This window comes from Carcharhinus amblyrhynchos, chromosome 10 (genome assembly GCF_965287045.1).
Source record: "Carcharhinus amblyrhynchos chromosome 10, sCarAmb.v2.hapA, whole genome shotgun sequence".
Lineage (NCBI taxonomy): Eukaryota > Metazoa > Chordata > Chondrichthyes > Carcharhiniformes > Carcharhinidae > Carcharhinus > Carcharhinus amblyrhynchos.
The window spans coordinates 1,159,647-1,178,983 of record NC_137333.1 but is presented as its reverse complement, the minus strand read 5'-3'; the positions used below and the strand labels follow the sequence as shown (position 1 = coordinate 1,178,983).

The 19,337-nt window shown below is 42.4% G+C and overlaps 1 protein-coding gene across 1 annotated transcript in view; it reads left to right on the top strand.

Annotated features, from left to right (window-relative positions):
• The window catches only part of LOC145349508 (Golgi pH regulator), a 48,374-nt gene that overhangs the window by 15,802 nt on the left and 13,235 nt on the right, over positions 1-19,337 (top strand). The window contains exons 7-9 of the mRNA XM_080198051.1: positions 1,601-1,681; positions 16,336-16,447; positions 17,336-17,422. Coding sequence (XP_080054177.1) covers positions 1,601-1,681; positions 16,336-16,447; positions 17,336-17,422 — 280 coding nt within the window. The remainder of the gene's footprint in view (positions 1-1,600; positions 1,682-16,335; positions 16,448-17,335; positions 17,423-19,337) is intronic.

Genomic DNA, 19,337 nt, shown 5'->3' with positions numbered 1-19,337 from the left:
CCTCTGTTGTTTGTAATATTTACGAATGTTTTGGAGAGAAGTGTAGGCGGCCTGATTAGTAAATTTGCAGATGATACAAAAATTGGGGGAGTAGCGGATAGTGAGGAGGATTGTCAGAGGATACAGCAGGATATCAATCAGCTGGAGACCCGGGCCGGAAAATGGCAGCTGGAATTTAACCCAGAGAAATGTGACGTGATGCAATTTGGAAGGTCTACTGCAGAAGGAAAATATACAGTAAATGATTGAGCCCTTAGAAATTGCCCTTAGTGTCCTGAGATGCGTAGGTTAGTGGGATTAATGGGTAAATATGTAAGGATATGGGGGTAGGGCCTGAGTGGGATTGTGGTCGCTGCAGACTCGATGGGCCGAATGGCCTCTTTCTGTACTGTAGGGGGTCCTATGGTTTTTTATGGTTTCTAAATATTAGCATACAGAGGCATCTAGGCATGCAGATCCACAGTTCCCTGAAGGTGGTCAAGAAGGTGTATGGCTTGCTGGCCTTCATTGGTTGGGGCGTTGAGTTTAGGAAATGGAAAATCGTGTCACTGCTGTATGAGACTTTGGTTAGGCTGCATTTGGAGTATTGTGTACAATTCCGGTCGCCACACTACTGGAAGGATGTTGATGCATTGGAAAGGGTGCAGAAGAGACTTACCAGGATGTTGCCTGTTTTGGAGGATATGGACTATGAAGAAAGGTTGAACAAACTTGGATTGTTTTCATTGGAGCGTCGGAGGATGAGGGGGGACCTGATAGAGGTTTACAATATTATGACAGGTTTGGATAGAGTGGATAGTCAGAGTCTTTTTCCCAGGATTGAAGGGTCAATTATTCAGGGTCATAGGTTGAAAGTGAGAGAGGGAAAAGTTTGAAAGAGGTGTAAGGGGCAAGTTTTTCACACAGAGGGTGGTGAATGCCTGGAACACACTGCCGGAGGAGGTGGTGGAAGCAGGTTCTATAACAGCATTCAAGAGGCATCTGGATAGATACATGAATAGGCAGCAAATAGAGGGATATGGACCACGTAGAGGCAAGAAAATATTAGAAAGGCATCTGTGTCGGTACAGACTTGGTGGGCCGAAGGGCCTGTTCCTGTGCTGTACTGTTTGTTGTTCCTGAACAATTTAGACAATGCCTACTAGTTCTAGAATCTCCAACCAGTGTAAATAGTTTGTATACCATGTTTTTTCCTGTCAACATCTTGAAGACTGCGATCAGATTAATTCTTAACTGTCTAAATTCTAGAGCAAACAGGCCTAATTTGTATAATTTTTCCTCATAATTAAATCCCTGAAGCCCAGGTACCATTCCTGTAAACAGCACTCCCTCCAAGGCCAATATATATCCTTCTCAAGGTGTGGTGTCTGGATCCACTCTCAGTGTTATATCCAGCCGCCTCTTGAATGTATTCAGTGTTTTGGCATCAACTACTTCCTGTGGTAATGAATCCCACAGGCTCACTACTCTTCTCTTCTACAACCATAGGTTCTTGTTACTGTGTGGGACAAAGCATGTGGAGAGCTGTTTCAATCTGACTTTGACGTATATTTGATTTTCTAACATGCTTTCACTCTTTCCTCTTGTTCCCCGTTTCAAGGAATGTGACCGACAGTGACATCCTTGCACTAGAGCGACGATTACTGCAGACGATGGACATGATCGTCAGCAAGAAGAAGAGGTAGGAGCTGTCAGCAAGGCCAGTACCCTGCAGCAGCTTTTATTCACAGCAGAACCTCAGGGGAAAGGACCAGGTTCTGTTTGAAAAAGTCATACCTTTAAACAATACAACAATAACATGTGTTTATGTAGCACCTTTAACATAGTGACAATTCACAGGGCATTCAACAGGTGTGTTACCAAACACACTGAAACACAAGGAGATATTAGAGTAGATGACCAAAAGCTTGGTCAATGAGGTAGGTTTTCAGTAGTGCCTTAAAGGAGGAGAGAGAGGAAGAGAGGCTTAGGTCAGATATGCCAGAGTTAGGGAGAGGCAGCAGAAGGCATTTTTGTTTACTGAATCTCCTGATTGTCTAACACTCTCCATAAAACCGAGCTCTGACAGATTCAGATCGTAAGAAATAGACAAAATAAACAGTGTTATGACTCCCTGTCATTCGATAGCAAATTCAGTAGCTGGATTTACACTTTTCGATGTCCTTATCAATCAAGCCAAGTTCCCATCCAAGTCTTGACTTGGAACTGTATTGCCCTTCCTTCACTATTGATGGATCAAACTCTTGAAAATCCCTTAGTCACCACGCTCCCGGCACCTGTTCGGGTTCACTGAGGGAGAATTTAGCATGGCCAATGCTCCTAACCAGTACGTCTTTTGAACTGTGGAAGGAAACTGGAGCACCCGGAGGAAACCCATGCAGACACGGAGAAAACATGCCAACTCCGCACAGTGATCCAAGCTGGGAATCGAACCCAGGTCCCTGGCGCTGTGAGGCAGCAGCGCTAACCACTGTGTCACCCATGCTACTCCATTGTCGTGAATGTTTTACTCTTTACTACTGAACAGGCGAGAAGTTTGTCAAGCTGATGTACATATGTGAAGTGCATTGTGTTGCAATACGTGGGGCTTGTCGATGATTTCTGTAAGGCTACATGTCTTCAGAGAAAGCAAGTATCCTGAAATCTCTCATGAGCAGACCCTGGAGTATTTAAAATAACTTTGCAAGTTTAAGTTGCATTTTACTCAATTATATTTTACAAGAATGTCCCTTGTTACGAATGAATATCATATATATGGAAGCAATTTGTAAGAATGAGAGTAGTGATCTTTGGGTGGGTTTCTACCTTGCTGTGAATCTGTATAGATCAAAGTGCCTTGAATGATTGATCCATTGAAATTTACTCTGCAGATACTGTGTGAGTTCATCTTACTTTTCACAGGCACTTATCCTTGCTGTGAACTGACAAATGAGGTTAAGGGATAGGTCAATAGACATGCAGTGGCAGATATTTAAGAGGATATTTCAGAATACACAGAATAGGTACATTCCAGTAAGAAGTAGAAATTCCAAGGACCCACCAAGACATGGTTACCTATGGACCATTACTGTCATTCTTGCAAATTCATTCGGAACAAGGGACGTTTTTGTGTAATATCAGAGTAAAATACAACTTAAACTGCAAAGTTATTTTAAATACGCGAGGAGCTGTTAACATCTCTGTTATGTGTTAACGAAAAAAGTTCTCCATTGGCCCCATCCCCTGGCACTGCGGTATGCATTGCCAGACTAGCGTTGCCCAGATGCCCAGTGACCATTGCCAAGGTGCCAGCCTGGCACTGTCTATGGGACAAACCCCCATGCTCTTGGCCCCCACCGTGGGGTGGCTTCCGTTTCCATCGCGTGGCCAACGCAGCTGTTTTCTGATCATGGGGAGCAGGTGTTTTCCTCACCAGAGAGAACCTCTCCTGCTGAGGCCATAAAGGCAACTGAGTCTGGACCATTGAGTGCCAGGCTCACTAAACACATTGAAATTAACATATATGTAAATTTAAATAAATTAGTTAGTCTCTTGCCTATTTCCAGCAAGAGGTTGACCACACCAGAAATCCAGGTGTCATAAGACAGGCGTGAAAACCTGCCCCATTCGCACTAGTCACTTTACACCCGATTTTACAACATTTTCCTGCTGCAAAACAGCCGTAAGGCTCCACCCATGAGATCCTGCGGGCTCTGGACAGGGTGAATGTGCAGAGAATGTTTTCTCTTGTGGGAAGATCTAGAGGGGATCACTGTTTAAAAATCAGAGGTCACCTATTTCAGACAGAGGTGAGGATAATTATCTTCCCTAAGGGTGGGGAGTCTCTGGAACTCTCATTCTCAAAAGGCAGTGGAAACAGAGTCTTTGAATATTTTTTAAGGTAGAGTGAGATAGATTCTTGATAAGCCAGAGGGTGAAAGATTATTGGAGCAGTGGAAATACAGAGTTAAGGTTACAATCAGGTCAGCCATAATATTATTGAATGATGGAGCAGCATGAGGGGCTTCTAATTTGCATAACTTAGTATTAAATATTCAGGTGACTGTACAAATGGTTGCCATACTGCTGACCACCAGTGGGTGGCACTATCAAACTATTAGACACATCTACTCAAGATAGTTACAGAAGTCAAGCGTTCAGTCCATCAAAGTTACTCCAGTTCGACTCTGTGGTGGATCTGTACCTCACCCCCATTTTCACACCTTTAGTATCCCTTACGTACAAATTAGGAGCAGGTCATTTAACCCTTCAAGCCTGCTCCACTTTACCGAATAAAAATCTTAATCTCAGGATATTAGAAGAGGAAAGTTTCGGATTTCCACTACCCTCTGTTAATTTTAAGATTATGTTTTATTTCATGGATTCTCCCACCCGAAGAAATAGTTTGCCTTTTGTTATTTTAAATCACCACTCGACCTTCTAAGCTGAAGGTAGCGCAAACTGAGCTTGGGTTGGTCCTGTTGTTATGTTTCTGTTGTGGTCAGGCATTTCATCCCGGAGGAACAACGTGTGTGAACATTGGCCAGCTTTACTACCTTGGCGTTTAGCTGTTTCAGTACAGTCCAAAGCTCAGTCCCAGCCTGTTGCTTATACTAATCATGGTACTGGACACACTTAGAGAAGTCAGTTAATAGAATGAGTGACTTGCGTCAATACTGCACCTTCCCTGACCTCAGGACGGCTAAAAGCAGCCACACACCTAAAATGTCGCAAGGTCGTTAGGAAGGTAAATAGGTGTAGTCACTATTGCAATGCAGGAAACATGACAACCAATTTGCTCACAGCAAGGTACCACAAACATGAATGTGATGATGCCCAGGTCATCTGTTAACTGAAGGACCAATATTAGCCAGCACACCAGGACATATTCCACTTGGGATTAAGTGGACACTTGGGATGAACTCTCCTATTCCTGTTTGAAAAATTTATAAACCTGGGTGCATTTTCAGTTCTATGGATACAGATTTTTTTAATGATCTAGAACCCCTTTGTGCTGTTCGCCATTTGGAACTTCTGATGCACATAGGTCTCAAACCTGGTTGTAGTCGTTTTCTTTAACATATGCTAAATTGCTCATTTCTGGTCTAATATTCTCAATCAGATGCATAATATTGCCTTAGGATAATATACAATTTTTGACGGGATGTGGTTTGTCTGCATTGCAACTAGAGTTTGAAACTTTTTCACATTTTAGTCTGCAATTTAAAGTTCTCAGGAAGTGCACATTCTCGGATCACTGCGGTTTTATGGTGCTTACCTTGTAACGTAAGTCTGTGACCTACATTACTGATTCACGTAGATTAGTTGCACTAAGAAATTGTTACTGTAGCATAACAGTAGTCAGGAAAAAATATTGCAGAACACACAATGGAGCCAGAAAAAATGGAAAACAAAGCTGATGAGGTTCAAGTGAAGAAGCAAAAGCAGAATCAGTGGGAAGAAGAGCTGTAGCAAGGCTCTCAGACACCATTGCCACAGTTGATGCGAAAGGTGAAATTTTCAGTTTCGTGTGTGAAGGGAAAACGATCTAAAATACTGCATCTTCCCAGAGTGTGATTCACAGAACATTTCACATTCTGTCTTGTACAACAAGAGAGGGGGTATTAAATTTGAAGACCTGTTTTTCGGGCTCTGTACTGAACACTGGTTAATCAAAAGAACCAATGTACGTCTTTCTCAGCGAAGATTGATCATGCATTTAAATCATACCTTTCACCATCTCAATATCTTCCAATTAAAGTAAACTAAATTACTAGATAGAATAAATCAATAGAGGACTATCATAGGAACGTACAGCACAGAAGGAGACTATTCAGCCCATCATGTCCGTGACAGCTCACAGGAAGAGCTATCAATTAGTCTCACTTTCCCTTTCCCTGCAATGAAAGATATTTTCCTTTTCATTTCCCTTTTTAATCACCTACCATTCTTTCAGGCAGCGCGCATCATCGTAACACGCCGCATTCCAAGAAAAATCTTCATTTCTTCTTTGGCTCTTTGCAAATGACTTTAAATCTCTGCCCTCTTGTTATCGACCCTTCTGCCAGCGTAAATAGTGTCTACTTATTTGTTCTGAATAACTCTGCATTGTTTTGAACACAGATGTCAAATCTCCCCCCAACCTCCTCTATTCTAAGGAAAACAGTGCCAAAGCCTGCAGTCTTTCCAAATACTGTTTTAATATTTAAAAGAAAAAATGGCAGGAAGATGCGTCATTCAGTGAAATTTAATATTTAATAGATATAGAAGAGGGAGTTTGGTCTTTTTGGGATGATTTTGCCTCTTGTAAGAGATGGCCCTACACTGTTCCCTTTCACAGTTAGCAGTGGAAAGGTAAAAGCGGGTTGCTTTGTTTTTTTATTCACCTCACCAAAGCTGAACATTAATTTGTTTCAGGCAAACTAGCCAGTGGAATTTTCCAGCCTTGGGAGGTGAGTAATGGGTTAGAATAGCTGAAGATGTTTTTGTCAGGTCAGTGTTCAGATGCTTCAAAGAGAAAGAAAAACATTGAGCAAAGAATGCTGAAAAATTGCTGGCTGACTTTCTGTTGATTGGAAGACTGCATTTGGATCATGATCCGATTTATTTGAAAGCAGAAATGTCTGACCCCAGTGGACCTTTTAAACATCGGCGTTAGTTGCAGTCTACTGATTCATTATTTACAATTAAAAATAAATTGAATTAATCAATAATTTGAGTTAAGCAGCTGCATTGTCAGCCATGCCTCTGGCAGCACAATTGTCTCTGAGTCACAAGGCCCATACCAGTGACTTCAGCACAAAATCCAGGCTGACGCTCCCAGTCCCGGTGCTGAGAAGGTATTCTCAAAGGTGCTGTTTCTCAGAAAGGCGAGTAAACCGAGGGCACTATCCACCCTCTCATAAAAGACCTTGTAACGCTATTGTGAAGAAGAGCTGTGGAGTTCTTCCTGATGTCCTGCAGTCTTTGGAAAAACATGGTTACACAAAATCAGGGTTTGTACCCCTCAATCAAAGTTATTAAAACAGGTTATCTGCTTGTTATTTTATTGTTTTTTTTGTGGGAGCTTGCTGTGCACAAATTGGCTGCTGTGTTTTCCCACACTAATACAGTGACTATGCTCACAAGAAGTACTCATTCCTGTGAATGATCTGGGACAGCCTGAGGTTATGAAAAATTTTATATAAATACAACACTTTCTTTTAAGCATTAGAGAGGTGCTTAAAAAATGAATGAATAATGAGAATTAAAAGGACTATTGTATTGAGTTTTAAATTGAAAAACATCACATAAAGCATTTTTGCTTGAACAAAGAGTGCAGCGGACAGGAAAATTCCAAAATTCCGGGCTTCCATAATATGCCATTGGAATTTCCCAACTCCCTCTCTTGATGTACACACACGTGCAAATACTCTCATGCAAACATCCTCTCTCGTGCAAACATCCTCTCTCGTGCAAGCAGTCTTGTGCACTCTCTCATGCAAGCACCCTGTTTCGTGCAAACATCCTCTCTGATGCAAGCAGTCTTGTGTACTCTCTCGTGCAAGCACTCTCTCGCGAGCAAAAATGACAGTGATCCAAGATGTGTCAAGACCAGAGAACATATCATGGTAATTATTATGGGAGGTTCATCCCAAACCTCACAACACTATTAAAGCCACTTCATACTTTATTGTGTGTTGACCAATAATGGAATTGGGCAAAGGATTGGCAAAGTGCATACAAAGGAAAAATGGTCAAGCAGTCTGTGGTATTGTTCTTCTTCAACCCATCTTTACTTTAATTCCATCATTAGCCATGAATCATCCATAAAGATAGACAATGATATTATCAGCGCATAATTATGAAACTAAGTATCAGAGATCAGGACAGCATGCCAACGCAGGTATTTTATCGAAATTGCCACTTCAGGACAAGACCAACTCACAAAACAGCTATATTAGCATATGTCTCCCAGGTGGCGAATGTCTAACTGTGATCGTCTCAGGTGCAAAGGCACACGAGGAATGCCCCGTAACGGATAGGATCATGGACATGGTTTTAAGAGAAACATCATTGGACAAACAAAAGAAGAAACCTGAATTCAGACCTTATATATTGAGGGAACTTGAATTAACTGCCCAAAGTAGAGTATTGCTATGGGGGAATCAGGATGATCATCCCTCCACACTTATGAAGCCGACTCTTGGATAAACTGCACAAAGGTCATCCGTGGGTAGTGTGGAAGAAAGAACCTGCATGAAGCTATTCTTTGGTGCCTGGTACTTGAATAACATATAGAAGAAAAGATGGGGCAATGCCAGTCATGCGTTAGAATATGGAATATGCCACCTCTACAACCACTTCACCCATGGGATTGGCTAAAAGAACCTGGCAGCGGATACGTATCGACTACGCGGGACCCATTGAAGACTACGTGTTTCTTGTCCTGGTGGCCCAGTATCAGGATGATGAAATTCACCATGACGGAAAGAACCATAGAGGAGTTGCATGTGTTGTTCACAAGATTTGGGCGGCCTGAACAACTGGTCAGTAATGGGACGCAATTCACGTTCCAGGAATTTGTGGATTAATTTAAGAACAATGGTATAGAACACATAAGGACTGCCACAAATCAATCATCCAGTAACGAGTTCGCGGGGAGGTTAACACAGTCACTGAAACATGCCATGAAAGTATCAAAAAATGAAGGTTTGCTATCCAGGAAAGTCAACAGCTTTCTCAACAAACATCAGACTGAGGAGTTTTACACAAAGAGGATAAATTTCAGCAAGAAATTGCTCTGCAAGTGAGAAGTGGTTACCTGCAACCATTCTGACTGTCGTGCAACTTGGTGATGAGAGAATCTGGTGGAGATGCGCAAGTCAAATCCTCACTTCAAAAAGTGAATTCACAGGAACAGTGTCATAAAGGCTTGTTTCAGATACCCAAGATTGTGAAATTCCTAAATCAAGGATTACTACAGAACCAAGTTCAAGTTCTACTCCAGTAGAGCAATCGGCCTCTCTGAAAGCTGACAACATAGTAACTTCACATGGTGAAGAACCTGGTACTCGTGAGGATCAGACTACTGATCTTACCCTATTGTATCTTACCAAAACTAAATCAAAGTCCACAAAAAACTCTTGTATTAGTTATACATATGTAGATATACTGGTAATGTGGCTAACGTTCACAGTGGGTAATCATTAATGTTTAAAAGTTTGTTGTCGAACTACTAAAGCAAAGGGGGAGGGATGTTATGTATTGTAAAGCAATGTAATTAGTCACATTGTTCAAACCCCACAGGATGGCATCTTATCATCTTTTGTCTTGGTGTTGCCAGTCAAAACATCCAATATTTAACAAGCAGGAGAAGGATGATACATTTGAAGCAGAGGTGAAAAGTAATTTTGTGTGGACAATGCAGGACAGGTCAATTAATTTGGATTGTCCACACAAAGAGCAAGGGCTGAAATGATGGGCCAAATGGCCTCTTATGCTGTAAGCATTCAAAATTACATAAAATATACAGCATAGTAACAGGCCATTCAGTCCATCTGGTCCATGATAGTCTTTATGCTCCTCACAGCCTCCTCTCACCCGGCAGCATGGTGGTTAGCACTGCTGTTTCACAGCTCCAGAGACCTGGGTTTGAATCCCAGCTCGGGTCGCTGTCTGTGTAGAGTTTGCACGTTCTCCTCATGTCTGCGTGGGTTTCCTCCGGGTGCTCCAGTTTCCTCCCACAGATGTGTGGGTTAGGTTGATTGGCCATGCTAACTTGACCGTAGATGCATAGGTTAGAGGATTAGTGGGTAAAATATTGTAATGATATCGGGGTAGGGCCTGGGTGGGATTGCGGTCAGTGCAGACTCTATGGGCCAAATGGCCTCTTTCTGTACTGTAGGGTTTCTGTGATCTATCAGCAATTCGTAGAATCATAAAGTCCCTACAGTGCAGGAGGAGGCCATTCAGTCCATCGAGTCTGCACCAACCACAATCACAGCCAGGCCTTATCCCTGTAACCCTATCTATTTACCCTGCTAATGTCTTTCTATTACTTGCTCCGTCATGTATTTATCTGACTTCCCCTTAAGTGCACTGATGCCTTGTGATAGTGAGTTCTATATTCTCACCATTCTCTGGGTAATAAAAGTTTCTCCTGATATCTCTATTCAGTTTATCGTTGATTATGTTTATGGCCCCTGGTTTTGAAATGTCTACCAGACCTTTACTTCACCTCCTTCATCTTCCCCTCTTGACCAGAAGGTTATAGTGCATTCCCCAGTGAGCTTTTCTTGCTGTATGCCCTTTGTGGTAAACTGCACAGTACTTTCCGTGTGCCCACGCTTTCTGCTGTGTGCCTTTGGTGAAACCAGAATGCAGAAGTGATAGGGATTTTTTTTTAATCTTCAGGAGAAAAAGCAATTTGAATAAATGTTCTACTTCCTGCAGCATTTTCTGAATCCTGAATCAAGTTTAAAAATCACCTCTACTTTGCATCTCACTGTGCCCATTTTCCTGTCTTTGTGCGTTCTATTCAAAGTCCTGTGATTGCCTTTTGCGAGATGTTCTAATTAATTTCTTATAAAATGAACTTCTGATAAAGTATTCTGTGAACTTTTTATCTTCATTGGGATAACCCTCAATAAGCATTTGAAACTCTGCTAACTTGCACCTGTCCTTGTTCATCCATCAGTTTACCTCCCGGTGCACCAACTTCTGTTTCACATTCTCAACATCCATATCTCCATCCCTCCCTGTCTCTGTAACCTCCTCCAGCCATGCAACCACCTGACGTCTCTGTGCTTTCACTCTCTGCTCTATCTAGTGTAGTCTGAATACACTAAAAGCTGTGTATTCAGCTGCCAGAGTCCCAAGCAATGGAATTCCTTCCCTGATCCTCTCCAGCTCCTTCTCCTGCTTTAAAACCCACCTAATAATCTACCCCTTAAACCAAACTGATAATCAATTCTCCTATTATCTCCATATTGTGGCATGGTGGCACAGTTGTTAACGCTGCTGCCTCAGAGCGCCAGGGACCTGGGTTCGATTCGTGACTTGGGTCACTCACATGTGGAATCTGCACGTTGTACCTGTGTCTGCATGGGTTTCCTCTGAGTGTACCGGTTTCCTTCCATAGCCTGAAAGACGTGCTGGTTAGGTGCATTGGCCATGCTAAATTCTTCCTCAGTGTACCTGAACAGGCAGCGGAGTGTGGCGACTCGGGGATTTTCACAGTAACTTCATTGCGGTGTTAATGTACATCCACTTGTGACACTAATAAATAAACTTCAACTCTTAGCTTTGTGCTTGCTGACACTTCTGTGAAGTGCCTTCCTCCATTAAAGTTGCTGTGTGAATGCGAGGTTGCTGTTGAATTTATGGTCCCTTATCCATGAGTCAGTGAAATTAATAGAATCTTTTTGCTTAAAATAAAATTGTATACTGCACTTTATACTGCAGTTACTCATGTATGATACTCAGCATTACTTACCGATGGGCAAAGGCCCATTTCTGCAGCATGATTTAACGCAGATGCTCTCTCGACATTTGAAGTTTAAGGAGTGTGTCTGAAAGCATTCCTCTAGGTATCAAAGTCATCTCCAGCTACGTTTTGAAAAAATCTCCAGGAGATTCAGAGAGCTTATCCAGGGAACACTGTTTAAACCTGAAATAAAAGCAGAGTGCTAAAAATACTCAGCAGGCCTGGTGTCACCTGTGAGAAGGAACACAGAATTTAAGTTTTGAATCCGATGTGACTCTTCAGAAAAAGACTGGGAAGACCTAACAACTCTGGGAGTTCCTGGACCCACAGGTACTGTAACTCTAGGAGTTCCTGCACCCATAGGTACTGTAACTCTGGGAGTACCTGCACCCATAGGTACTCTAACTCTGGGAGTTCCTGCACTACAGGTACTCTAACTCTGGGAGTACCTGCACCCATAGGTACTGAAACTCTGGAAGTACCTGCACCCTTAGGTGCTGTAACTCTGGGAGTACCTACATTCACAGGTACTGCAGTGGTTTAAGAAGGCAGCTCGCCACTATTTTGCGAAGGCAATCAATGATGTGCAATAAATGTTGACCATGCCTGTGATGCCCAGTTTTGAGAATTTTTGCAGTTGTGGGCATCACTCATGAAGGATGTCAAGGCCTTGGAGAGATTACAGAGGAGGTTTGTCAGGATGATAGCCAGGGTGAGTGGAGAGACTGGAGAAGCTGGGATTGTTTGCCTTAGTGCAGAGAAGGTTAAGGGGAGATTTAATGAAGGCATTCAAAGCTATGAAGAGTCTTGATGGAGAAACTGTTTCCTCAGTCAAGTGATACAGTAACCAGAGGTCACAGATTTAAAATAATTGACAAAAGTGGAGGGAGAAATGAGGAGAGTTGTTCAGATCTGGAACATTGCTTTAAAGGGTGGTCGAATCAGGTTCCATAAAAACTTTCAAAACGTATTTGGACGTGTACTTAAAGTTAACTAGCTTTCAGGATTATGGGGAAACGTGAAGGACAAAATTGCATAGCTCTTTCAAAAAGCTAGCATGTGTATGCTGGGCCAAATGGCCGCCTTCTGTAGTGTAAGATTCTATTAATAAATAATGTTTGAATTTCCTCTATCGCACTCAGACAAAGCTGAACAGAAATTAAAGTTTGTTTATTATTGTCACAAGTATGCTTGCATTAACACTGCAATGAATTTACTGTGAAAACCCCCTATTTGCCACAGTTTGGCACCTGTTCAGGTACACTGAGGGAGAATTTAGCATGGCCAGTGCACCTAACATGCGTGCCTTTAGAACTGTGAGAGGAAACCAGAGCAGCTGGAGGAAACCCACGCAGACAAATTCTGCACAGATGGTGACCCGAGCTAATAATTGAACCCCAGTCCCTGGCGGTGTGAGGCAGCAGTGCTAACCACTGTGCCAAAGGATTATCGGCAGAGCTACCTGCTCATCAAACCTGGGCTGTCAGCCACACCACCCAGCCAGGCCTCAATGAGAAACTAAGAGTAAGACAGCAAATTGGCAATTTAAACTGACAACATTTTCAGCACCAGGTATCTGGGGCTGGGAGCTCAGTCCCAGCTTCCAAAGCCACCCAAAATCTTGAATCATTTCCATGTCAAAAGGAAGGAGAAGCCTAGTTGTTAATACATCTGTCTTTAAAAGCCAGTAGAGCTCAATCTTTGTCTTTTTTAGCAGTGCAAACAATTTTCTGTAACCAAAGACACTCAATGACCCAACAGATGTCGGCCTTTGTACAGCAATTTTAACATAGTAAAATCAGCTCGAGGCATTACACAGCGGCATGATCAGACAAATCAGGAAGAGGGGGAGGTGGTGACATAGTATATTGTTGCTGAACTAGTAATCCAGGGACCAAGGGCAAAGCTCTGGGAATCTAAGTTTGAATCCCAGAGCTTTGGCAGATGGTGAAATTTGAATTCAGTAGAAGTCTGGAGTTAAAAGTCTACTGATGGCCATGAAACCATTGTCGATTGTCAGAAAAACACATCTGGGTGACTAATGCCCTTTAGGGAAGGCAATCTGCCGTCCTTACCTAGTCTGGCCTACATGTGACTCCAGACCCACAGCAATGTGGTTGACTCTCAGCTGCCCCCCAAGGGTAACTAGGGATGGGCAATAAATGCTGGCCTGCCAGCGATGCCTACATCCCTCGAATGAATATTTTAAAAATTGTGATACCAAACCACATGAGTAGATATTAGAACAAGTAACCAAAGGTTTGGTCAAAGAGATTTGTTTTAACCTCCACTAAAGGGAAGAGAGGGGCAGAGGGAAAAGCTGTGCATCAAAGATATAAAGGAAGAGGAAAGAACTTGCTTCCTGTCGTCCCTTCCACATCCCAATGCATCTTACAGCCAATGATGTACTTTAGAAGTATATTCATTGTTGAAATGCAGGAAACCTGGCAGCCAAAATGCACAGCAAGATCCCACAAACAGCAATGCAATAATGATGAGATGATCTGGTTCTTGGGTATATTAGGGATAAATAACAGTCAGGACACCTCTCTCAATCTTCTTCAAATAGTAGCACGGGTCCTTGTACATCCACCTCGAGAGTAAACCTCAGTTAAGCGTCTAACCCGTGACAGTGTTGCACTCCTTCAGTGCTGCATTGATGTATGCTGCCGTCTCTGTAGTGGGTCTTAAATCCACATCCTTCTTACTCAGAGGTGGGGGTTCTACCCTCTCAGAATGTCTGGCAATTAGCAATTTCAGTAACATTCAACTGTCAAACTCCTCCTTTCTCTCCTTCACAATAACTTGCTTTGAGCACAAGACATGATGGTGGGCTCCACAGAACAGACTTCATTCATACAGGGTATTGGTGACTGATCTAGCAGAGGGTGATGGCTTTTGGGTTTCTTTTTATATTTCAAGCCCTCAAAATACCTGTTGAAAGCAGCGCTGCTTTACATCCCCTCTGCTTTACATCAAAGGTACATGTCATAAATAAGACCTCATGATGTTTCTACTGATGCATCTTTTAAAAAGTCTGTTTGTGTGAATAGTTGTATTTGTTTACTCCAAAGTTACTTCCATCAAACAAGACTTCCTGAATTAACTGTTCCAGAATCCTTTGCAGACTAGTCTTTTTAACCATGAGCTTTGCGTGCTATAGTTAACGGACCTCTCTCTACCTACAGTATTACACTCACATTGAGGCTATACTTAAGTCATTCATGCTTGATGACATTGCTGTCACCTTAGCTCCCTACACAAACACTTCTTGTATTTAACACGTGGGCATTTCAAGCGGAAGATAAGCCATGCTTCCCTTTAAAACCATTCTGCTTCTGGTGAAAAGCAGTGTTTCCAAGATACAACGAAGTTCAATTATTAACCCTGAACTTTCCAAGATGCTTGCCGAGCTCTAGTGACTATGTTACCAATGATTTGTTGGACATTGTTCAGCAGCATTGGGCTGTTGGTAATGATGATAATTGTAGTGGGCTCCAGTTCATCTAGAATCATTTAGCAGTTCAATCTTTTATTCTTATTCTATGCTCTTAAAACTGTACTCTTTTAAACTCTAATGATGATGGGCTTACCATATTGTTGATCTTTCTCGACGCCCTATCTGTAACTGTAACACCACATTCTGCACCCTCTTCTTTCCTTCTCTCCTACGTACTCTATGTACTCGAGTGGCGCAGTGGTTAGCACTGCTGCCTCACAGCACCAGGAACCTGGGTTCAATTCCAACCCCGAGTCACTGTCTGTGTGGAGTCTGCACGTTCTCCCCATGTCAGTGTGGGTTTCCTCCAGGTGCTGCAGTTTCCTCCCACACTCTAAAAAATGTGCAGGTTAGGTGGATTGGCCATGCTAAATTGCCGCTTAGTGTCGGGGGATTCGCAGGGTAAATATGTGGGGTTGCAGGAGTAGGGCATGGGTAGGATTGTGGTTGATGCAGACTTGTTGGGTTGAATGGCCTCCTTCTGCACTCTAAAGATTGTGCGAGCAGTATGTTTTGTCTGTAAAGCGCACAAGAAACAATACTTTTCACTGTATTCCAATACATATGACAACAAATCAGATCAGTTGGGATAATAAGTTTGTGTATTTATAATAGGAAAGCACTGAAATTTTAACCTCCCTCTCCTTACCCCACTCCCACCCCAGTTGCTTTCTTCTTTAAAGCCTGCTTTAGCTGTTAATCCCAAGGAGCACTGAAGCAGTCATATTTGACTCAAAATGTTAACTCTGTTTCTTTCTCCACAGATGCTTCCAGACCTGCTGAGCTTTTCCAGCACTTCCTGTTTTATTTCAAATTTCCAGCACCTGCAGTATTTTGCTTTTATTTGAGTGTCACCAAGTAATCTAGCTCATAACTGCACTCTGATTTGATTAGATTTATTATTGTCACATGTATTAACATACAGTGAAAAGTATTGTTTCTTGCATGTTATACAAACAAAGCATACCATTCATAGAGAAGGAAAGGAGAGAGTACAGAATGTAATATTTCAGTCATAGCTAGGGTGTAGAGACAGATCAACTTAATGCGAGGTAGGTCCATTCAAAATTCTGAAGGCAGCAGGGAAGAAGCTGTTCTTGAGTCGGTTGGTACGTGACCTCAGACTTTTTCCCGAAGGAAGAAGGTGGAAGAGAGAATGTCTGGGGAGTGTGGGATTCTTAATTATGTTGGCTGCTTTGTCATGGCAGTGGCAAGTGTAGACGGAGTCAATGGATGGGAAGCTGGTTTTACTTTGATCTTGGTTTTTTTTTGCTGTCTGTTGAATCCTGGATAACCTTTGTGTTGATTGGTAGTATTGTGTTTGACTTGATCATATTCCTGTCCTGTGTAAGATGCAACCTGATTTACTTCTCATTTGTCTCCCTGATAGAATTGCAGTGACCAGGAGGATGATGTTCCAACGTGGAGAGGTGCAGAATAAGCCTGCAGGATTTTGGGGAATGATTAAAAGTGTGACTTCATCATCTACCAACAGTGAAAATATCCTTTTTTGATGATTAAATGGGGTGCTGTGTTCTATATCTTGAAATGAGGCTATGCGTTGTTATTTTACCCACAATAAATTTTGAAAGCTCTCTAATATACCCTGAGCAATGTAGATTAACAACACACTAACTGTTCTGTGCTGATATTTCTGCTCCACATGAGCCTTCTCCCACCCCTGTTCATCTCATACTATCAACATCTCCTTCTATTCCTTTCTCCCTCATGTGTTTATCCAACTTCCCCCTTAAATATATCCATATTATTCACCTCAGTTGCTCCCTATGGTAGCAAGTACCACATTCTCACCTCTCTGAGTAAAGACATCTCCTTGAATTCCCTAGCTCTGACAAAGGGTCATCCAGACTTGAAACATTGGCTCCAATCTCTCTCTGCACAGATGCTGTCAGACCTGCTGAGATTTTCCAGCATTTTCCGTTTCTGTCCCTGAGTTCCCTATTGGATTTATTGGCACCTTATATTTATGCGCCCTAATTTTGGACTCGCCCACATTTGTAAACATCTGTGCGATTACCACATCTGACCCTTTCAGCAACTTATAAACCTCCTTTAGGTGACCCCTCAGTCATTTTTTTTTTAGAGAAGAGTCCCAGCCTATTCTGCCTTTCCTGTTAGGTGATCTCAGTTCCAGTATCATTGCAATTTTTTTTGTAATTTTTCCAGTGCTTGTGTGTTAATTTACAGTACGGAGACCATAACTGGCACGGTAAAAAGATACACATTTCTTGTAAATAGTTCAGACTTCCTTCTTTCACTTGCTTAACCTTCACATGGCTTTTTGTCACACCTGCAGTTAAAGATACGACTCATGGGCGTCACGCTGAGTTCAGTTCACTTGGCACTTTCTTTAACATTTCTCTCCAGATCTCTCACTTATCCAGCAAGAGGTGGATGCACTGGAGGAGCTGAGCCGACAGTTGTTCCTTGAAACAGTTGATCTTCATGCAACTAAGGTATTAATAAATTGATCATTTGTCCACAATCTGAAATAGTCCGGACGTGTATCTACTAGAATTTGTAATGCTGGAAAAGATCAAAAGTAACTTTTTATGATGCATTAAAAATCGTCTACACGTTATCAAATACAGCTTGTATTCATGGAATGATACAGCACACATGAAGGCCACTTAGCCCTTCATGCCTGTGCTGGCTTTTTGGAAGAGCTTTCCAATTAATCCCACTTCCCTGCTCTTTGCCCAAGCCCTGCAAAATGTTTTCTTTTCAACTATGTACCCAGTTCCCCTTTTGAGCGTTACTGTTGACTCTGCTTCTGCCACCTTTTTCTGTTTGCTCTAATCACAACTTCTGATCACCGTGTGCATATTTCTAATGGAAACTGCCCACATTAGCCTGGTAGCTGCAATTATACAGTCTCACCAATGATGGTGCTGCAGCCCCAGTCTTGTGTCTACTGACTCTTAGCCTCTATCCTCCAGCCAACTCTTCCTCTTTCTGACAAAAGTCAAACATATTACATTGAGCGATTTCTTATCCTGCAGCCCTCCTCAACTTGAAAACTAAGGCTTTGTCTGCCTGGGGAATGACTAATACATTAAGTATGAAACATCTGTGTATCAGCCTGCTGAGTGCAGCAGTGAAGAACAATGAATCTGTATTTCTCTAATGCCCTTCACACTCTCAGGGCAGGGGAGAAGTACCGTACAGCCACTGGAGTACTTGAAGTGTAGTCAGTATTGTAATGTAGGAAATGTAGCAGCCAATTTGCAGACAGCAAGCAGCAGCATGATAATGACCAGGTAATCCATTTTGAGTAATGTTTCTTGAGGGATAAGTATTAACCAGAACACAGCAGGAGAATTTCCTTTATCCATTGATTCTGTCTACACTCCCCGCTGCTTCGGCAAAGCAGCCAGCATAATTAAGGACCCCACGCACCCCAGACATTCTCTCTTCCACCTTCTACCTTCTTCCTTCTAGAGAAAAGATACAAAAGTCTGAAGCCACGTACCAACCAACTCAAGAACAGCTTCTTCTCTGCTGCTGTCAGACATTTGAATGGATTTACCTTGCATTAAATTGATCTTTCTCTACACCCTAGCTATGACTGTAACACTACATTCTGCACTCTCTCCTTTCCTTCTCTATGAAGGGTATGTTTCGTATTGCGCACAAGAAACGGTACTTTTCACTGTACGTTAATACATGTGACAATAATTAATCAAATCAACTCAAATTCATTGTTATGGCTGTGGCATCCTTCACAACCACCAGAGAGGGCAGACGGGACCTTCAATTTAAAGTCTCATCTCTGACCGTGCAGCACTCCGTCAGTGCTGCGCAGTGAGCAACAGTCTAGATCAGTGTCTTTAAATCTGCTGGCTTAAATCAACAATTACATCCAGCTTGGAAAATCTCTTAACTAGAACACTAATTGAATTCCTAATAACAGTCTTTGTTGACAAGTTGAATTCAGTAAGAAGTTTCACAACACCAGGTTAAAGTCCGCCAAGGATAGCCAAGCTCTGCACACATGAGGCCGTTCTCAACTGGGATCTTGGGTTCATGTCATGCTATATGTAACTCCCACCATTTGGCCTGGGCTTGCAAAGTCCTACTAACTGTCCTGGCTTGAGACAATTCACAGTTCTTTAACGTGTGATTATTCCCTCTCTCCATTTGCATTGTCTGTACCTGGAAAGACTTGATCACCTGTGAAGACTCGCATTCCAACCATTATCTTGCAATTGAGTCTCAGTCTATATATGCTGTGTTTGTGAACCCAACTCTCCACTCACACAATGAAGGAGCAACGCTCCAAAAGCTTGTGCTGCCAAATAAACCTGTTGGACTTCCAGCCGGTGTTGTGAGACTTCTTACTGTGCCCACCCCAGTCCAACGCTGACATCT